The 6605-nt window shown below is 56.2% G+C and overlaps 2 protein-coding genes across 2 annotated transcripts in view; both read right to left on the bottom strand.

Moving 5' to 3' along the window:
* Positions 1-6588, bottom strand: part of GALR3 (galanin receptor 3) — a 7216-nt gene extending 628 nt beyond the window's left edge. Inside the window, exons 1-4 of the mRNA XM_011354445.2 lie at positions 6378-6588; positions 2230-2322; positions 954-1331; positions 5-291 (exon numbers count right to left, since the gene is read on the bottom strand). Of these exons, the coding sequence (XP_011352747.1) occupies positions 5-291; positions 954-1312 (646 nt within the window). The 5' untranslated portion in view covers positions 1313-1331; positions 2230-2322; positions 6378-6588. The remainder of the gene's footprint in view (positions 1-4; positions 292-953; positions 1332-2229; positions 2323-6377) is intronic.
* The window catches only part of GCAT (glycine C-acetyltransferase), a 5144-nt gene continuing 4502 nt past the window's right edge, over positions 5964-6605 (bottom strand). The window contains exons 10-11 of the mRNA XM_011354444.1: positions 6378-6499; positions 5964-6115 (exon numbers count right to left, since the gene is read on the bottom strand). Of these exons, the coding sequence (XP_011352746.1) occupies positions 5964-6115; positions 6378-6499 (274 nt within the window). The remainder of the gene's footprint in view (positions 6116-6377; positions 6500-6605) is intronic.

The following is a 6605-nucleotide window of genomic DNA, read 5'->3' as shown; positions in this document are numbered from 1 at the left end:
GGGCCCACGGCCGCCCACAGGAAGCGCAGCGTGCGCGCGTAGGCCAGGCTCACCACGGCCACCGGCAGCAGGTAGCCGGCAGCGAAGGTGGCCACGTCGAGGGCGCGCCGGCGCGCGTCCTCCCAGGCCGGCACGCAGAGCTCGAGCGCGCCGTAGCGCACGGTGCCGTAGTAGCTGAGGTAGGGCGCCGAGAAGAGCGCCGCCAACAGCCAGACCAGGCCCACCGCGGCGCGGGCGTTGCGCGGGGTGCGCAGGGCCCGCGAGCGCAGCGGGTGCCGCACGGCCAGGTACCTGCGGGCGGTTGCTGGATCAGAGGGTGTCCGGCCGGCAGACATGCATCCGCACCCCCATGGAGACGCTTCGCCCGGGACCTAGGGACTAGCAGCCTTGATCTCTGCATCTGAACAGTGAGGGTGACTGCGTGACCTACCTCCCAGACTCGTGGTGATTAAAGGAATTAATACTGAAGGGGATAGAGCAATGTCTGGCATTTAGCAAGGAGGGGTCGGAGGCACACAGGTGACTTGGCCAAGGTCATCGGCTAGAGAGTGAGCCTGGATTTGACCCCAAGCTTCAAGCCACGACAGCAGGTAAGATGACCACAACCTGGGCCAGGTATGAGCGGTAATAAAATACTTGAATTTATTCATGTGTTCCTTTTGCTATTCATTTCACACTCATAGAGCACCTACTGTTTGCCAGGCCCTGTGCTGACACTTGAGACACAAAGATGTCCTAGGGAAGCTCACGGTGGAGTTGGGGGGATGGCAGGATGGTCCCCTCAAGCATACCCTGCAGGTCCCGAGATTGGATGATGGGGGCCAAAGAGCTCTTCCTCTTCTCCCTCTCATCTCCTTTTTGGGTATCCCATTCTATCTCCACTAAGGCCAGTGAGCATCTGTTCAGGTCTTTCCTCCCCAGCCCAGACCCAGCCAGGTCCCAGCACAGCGCACCTGTCCACTGAGACAGCAGCCAGTGTGAAGCTGCTGGCATACATGGTGAGGTAGATGAGCAGGTGCACAGCCTTACAGACGAGGGCCCCAAAGAGCCAGGCATCCAGTGTATAGATGGCAGCTTGGAAAGGCACACAGCACAGGATGAAGCAGAGGTCAGCCACTGCCAGGTTGAGGATGAAAAGATCCGTAGTGCTGCCTGGCTCCTGCCAGGCACTTGGGCCAGGCTGCAGCAGCACCGCCAGCACCAGCCCATTGCCCACTGTGCCCAAGAGGAAGATGAGGGCAAAGACCACAGGCACTACCACAGCTCCCACACTTCCTGGGCTGTCTAGTGAAATGTTCTGGGCATCAGCCATCTCTGCATCAGACGGTTACCTGGGGAAGAGAAGCTGGAGTCCTCAGGCAGGAGCCCCAAGCTCTGGTCACTAGACTTAGGGGTCTAGTTCCTCTAGCCTGAGCCTGGGTGAGTCTCCTGGGCTAGAAGCTCATGAGGGTGGGAATTGGGGACACAGCCAAAAGTTATCACTGAGACCCACTGTATAAGCTCCTGGCACAGTCACATTGGTGTCTGAGGTGTTCCTCAGTTTCCTAGGGAACATGTCCATAGCTTAAGGCATGAAGGATAATTAGGGAGTCGATGGACACCTCTAACCAATGATGCAGGTAGACACAGGCAGAATGGGGTGAGGACATGGCAGATGGGGGGATGGGCAACTCCAACCCCAGGAGCTGGCATATTTCTCAGTGGGGATCTGAAGCTCAAGCAAGACTCGGACATGGGTAGGTCAGCAAAACATGGGTGACATCCCCGCGTCACTGGAGAATCATTTAGTGAGCCCCACAGTGGCACATCTGGGAAAACCATATAGGTCACTGCCCTCCTTTTGCACACAAGGAAATCAAAGCTCAGAGAGGGAGTATGGGAGGCTAATGATCACATTTTTAGTGGCAAATCTGGGGCTGTTGCCATCCTAGTACTCTGACACCCAGGCTAGGGCGCTCATCTGAGTCTGTAACAGGTGGTGCCTCTGACCTGTGTGCGTGTGTGTGTGTGCATTTGTGCAAGCTGTGCCCACCCTCACTCCTGTCCCATCCTCAGCCAACATCGGCTACTACCTGTGGATTTCCCTGAAGCTTGAGATCTCTGGAAGGGGGGTGGGTGGGACAAATGAAAGGCAATAGGGACAGGCAGGGGAGAGGAATGGGATATTTTGCCCACCCCAGCATCCACCATGCAGCAGATCCCCTGAAGCACAGTATGGGCAATGCCTACCTTGACCCTGGGCGCTGGGCTGCTGCTTGATCCTGGGTGAACCAGCCTGGCTGAAGCTACCTCCTGGCTCAGTGGCTGCCCCTGGGTGCCTCCCTGCAGATAGAGGTCTGCCTCTCACTTCTCCCTCTTTAAAGCTCCTCCTCTTCTGAGCCAGACTTGGGCAGTCTCTCCGGAGTGCCCAATGACCACCTACTCCTCAGTCCTTGGTTTCCCACGGGTGGCATGCTCTTTTGCCTGGCTCTTCCTTGCCTTTCTGCATTGCTTCTGCCTCTTTCTGCTGTAACCCATTGATTTCGCTGAGATTGGCTCTGTAGTTAACCCCTCCATGCCCAGGGCCCAGCCCATCCTTGGTACTCCCATCTCCTCTGGCCCTGCCTGATGAGTCTACTCCCCCTCCTTCCCCTTCCCTGCTCCAATCTAAGCTCACAAAGGATTCCTAGTTTTGAATGAGGTGTCCTAGGCTAGGAAACCAGAATGAGTCCCTTGTCTACAGACCTCAGATAGGACTCCTACCCCAGGCCCTGTGAACCCTGAGACCCATCAGCTTCCCTAAGCTTAGTCCAGGGGTTCAGTCTGGCCAGAGACTAGAGCGTTTATGTGCCCATCCAGAGTCTGGCTTTAGCCCAAGGGCAATGGGGAACTAGTGAAGGTTCTAGAGCAGGGATATGACCTGCCCATTTATTTTGTAATTAGTTTATGGCCTGGGGTGAGAACAGACAGGGAATGATTTAATGAGTGACCCATTAGGAGCCCCTTATCTAGGCAAAAGCCAGAGGTTAACAGGTCTTGATGAGTGGCTGGTTCGGTCAGCAGTCTGGCCTGGTCTCTTGGAGGAGTGGGTCGTATGTCCCAATGCTTTCGGAGGGTTAGAGACTAGCACCTGAAGAGCATTAGATTTAGCGAAGAGGAGGCTGTTGGTAAACCTGACAAGTGTACTGAGGGCAGAAGGCAGTCTGCAAGGAGTTAAAAGAGAGAGAAAGGGTAGTTGGGACTGTGTGTGGAGTCCTTCTAGAAGCTGGAATGTCAAGGGGAAGTCTGGGAAAGTGGTGAGAAAAGTCTGAGGAGATGCTGATAAAGCCAGGACTTGCATTCAAGGCCTGATGGGCTGGGGAAGATGCTTCAGAACTGGCTCCTCCAGGCCCCTGGGATTTCTATCAGAACTCAGAGGTGCTTCTCTAACGCCTGATGTCGCTCATCCTAGGTGCAGAGAATCCTCAAATTCTGGGAAGCAGACTCATTGAACTGAGGATGTTGGGAATCATACCTTGACTCTCCAAACCTGAATTTAGAGTTCTCGAACTTTAATTAAGGAATTAGAATTGATTCGTATGATCACTGAAGGACAGAACTGTAGAATTCTAGACTGTGTGGTGAGATTTTAGAATCATTGATGCTAGAGGCCCACACCTACCCTGCATGAAAGGCACCGACAGACTCCCAGAAGCCTGGACTCACAAACGTGGCATGCCTGCACCCTGAAAGCCCCTGAGATCCCTGACACACTATCCTCCCTCCCCTTGGGGGGCCCCCGCTCTCTCCGGGCTGGCTCTGGGTAGGCTGTGGCAGTACTCAGGCAAAGAGTTCCCGGCAGTGGCATGGCTGAGCAGCTGATATGATAGCAGAGGCTGAGGGAAGGAGGGGAGGATGGAGGCGACTACAGAGGGCCCCATCATGGGGCAGGCAGGAAGGGCACATCATCATGCCCAAGCTTCAGTGCACCCCTGGCACTACTTCCTACTCTTGCTCCAAATGCTGCTCCTGACTGCCGTGGCATGAACTCTGAGCCTAATGCAGAGGGCGGAGGACGTATACAGTGTGTTCTGGAAGCAGCCCCTGAAGCCCCAAGTCCTGCAGTACACAGAAGTACAGGTGACCCCCAAGCCCTGCAGGGCACTACAGCCTGTAGCAGGTGTGTGGTGGTGACTACCAGTATGTGCCCAAGCCAAAGCATGTGTGCCCGGAGCTGCTGCTACTGCACCTGCTGCGGGCCCTACGACCCCCTCTGGATGATGCCCTCTGGATGGTGGCAGGCCCTAGCCGGCGTAGCTCCACATGCTGGTTGACCATGTGGTGCATTACTGTCATCAGCTGGCCCAGTATATCTCAACGCTGGCACTGCTCACGCTGTCCGCTGGGGAGCACTACACCAGCTGCAGAACCTGGGAGCTGCAGGAGGAGGCAGTGCACACTCTGTGCCACTGGCTAGTGAATCTGGGCCTGTGTTCTGGCCCCACTCATACGCCACACTGACTGCGGTGTAACCCTACACAGCTGCTTTTGGCCACCGCTTATGATCTTCCAGGCTGCACAGACCATGCATATCAAGCTGCTGCTTGGGCCTTGGGCTGGCACCAGGTGCCCTATCCTGTGGTGGCGGCATGTAAGTGTTTCTGCCACTGATGTGACCACAGCAGCCCTTCCCCTAGCTGCACCCCGCTAGCACCCCAAGTTCCTCAACCCCAGCCTCAACCTCCTCCAGATCACAGGCTAGGAATCCCAGAATCCTAGTGTTAAGATCCTGCAGGATTGAACTGGAGCTGGCCCAGATGGTCCATCCCAAGTCCAGGCTAAGGGGAAGGCTGGGGGTGTGGGGTGCTAGAACCCTGATTGTTAATGAAGGGACTTTTCATACTTCCTGCTCTACTCCAACCAAACTACAAGATTCCCAAGGCCACATTACGAATTGTGGTGACTCAGAAGCCATCCCCAAATCCCACCAGGTGCCCAAAGGCTGAGCAGGGAAGGAAATGGAGAAAGGACCAGGGGTAGTGACTGTGGGGAGGGGTATAATCTCCAGTAGGGGTGCAGTGAGCCCTTGTGGAGGACAAAGGTAGATGGGGCTTTGGCAGTCATTCTGCCTTCCTGGCCTTGCCAGCCCAGTCCAAGGCCTGGAGTCTGGAGCGGGTGGGGCGATAGTGGCCAGAGCCTGAGTTCGCTGTGCCCCCTGGTGGCTGATCATCAGGCCAGTAGGCCATGGGATGAGAGAGATGGAAGGGCCCCCAGATATGGGCAGAACACCCATTCTTGGTACAGTGGCACACATAGGGGATGGGGCCTGCTCAAGGCCACAGGGTCAAGGACAGGTAGGCTATAACACAGGGTTCCAGATTGTCAGGTGCCTCTCCAATAGTGACCCACATTTGTTCCTTGGGGGTCCGAACTCTCTGCCTCTCCTCCCAAATATGGATTTGGGTGTCCAGCCTTTTCTTATCTGGGCAGCTATAGGCCATCCTTTGGACAGGGAGGAGAGGACAAGGTAGGTGTCCACCAAAGCTAGACTCTGGAGGCTGGGGAGTAGCGGGTGGCTGGCATGGGAAAGGGTCTGCAGGAGTGATGCTCAGCTGCTCTCGAAAGCAGCACAGAATCCAGCTGAGCCGGACAGCGGCCCCTGCTATCTTCCCCCAGCTGCCTGGGTCCATCTTAGTTGGGGGTAGGTGGTCAGTTCTGAAGTCTATTACAGTCCTCAGGAGACTGCCCGCAGAGCCTCAGCTCCTGCCTGCGTCTTCAACCAGTCACAGAGCAGGTCAGCCTGCTCAGGGAGAATAAAGCAGACCAACGTGATATAGCCAGTTTCCACGCCGTCGCTTCACACTCACAGCAACAAGCACAGGCCTTGCCCCAGCCCAACCCCAGGACTTTGACAGAGCTCAGAGCCTCTGGCCTGGGCTATCAAAGGCCCCCTTTGTCACTATGGAGGGAGGGGGACGTTAGCTCTGCTTGTCACTACCCAGGGCTCATGGCAGTGCCCCGTGCAGCCACCCCACCTCCACGAAGGCCTCCACACAGCGGTCGATGTCCTCCTCACTATGCACTGCTGAGAGCTGTACTCGGATCCTGGCCTTGCCCTTGGGAACCACTGGGTAGCTGAACCCAATGACGAAGATGCCTGAGAAGATAGAGAAAGTCAGCCTGGGCCTCACCAGGCCAGGCAGGCTCTGGAGCATGACACACAGCTCCTACTTTCCTGAGGATCACAGTGGGCAAGGGAGCTGCACAAGGTGTCTTACATGGGACTGCCACATGGCCTGGAGTTTTTAAGCTTGGACAGGTGCTCTAAGGAGGTAGTAGGGTGGGGATAAGGGAAAATATTGTCTAGGGGTTCCCCCCTCTTTTCTCTACAGCCGGTACTCTTGTCCTGGCCCGCTTACCTCTCTTTAGCATGTCATCTGCCATACAAGAGGCCAGCCTGGCATCACCCGGCATCACAGGGCAGATGGGGTGATTGGCTCCTGAGATGGTGAAGCCAGGAGCCTCCATCTTACTGTGGAACCTGTGGGCACAAGCCAGGCATCACAGGTCGCTGGGGGACTGTGGAGAATTTGCACTTGCTCCCGATGGGCATGTGACCCAAGATCTGTGCCCAAGTCTGCAGGGGG

Source organism: Pteropus vampyrus, unplaced genomic scaffold (genome assembly GCF_000151845.1).
Source record: "Pteropus vampyrus isolate Shadow unplaced genomic scaffold, Pvam_2.0 Scaffold16, whole genome shotgun sequence".
Lineage (NCBI taxonomy): Eukaryota > Metazoa > Chordata > Mammalia > Chiroptera > Pteropodidae > Pteropus > Pteropus vampyrus.
The sequence above is the reverse complement of the archived record's forward strand: the minus strand, read 5'-3'. Positions and strand labels throughout refer to the sequence as shown.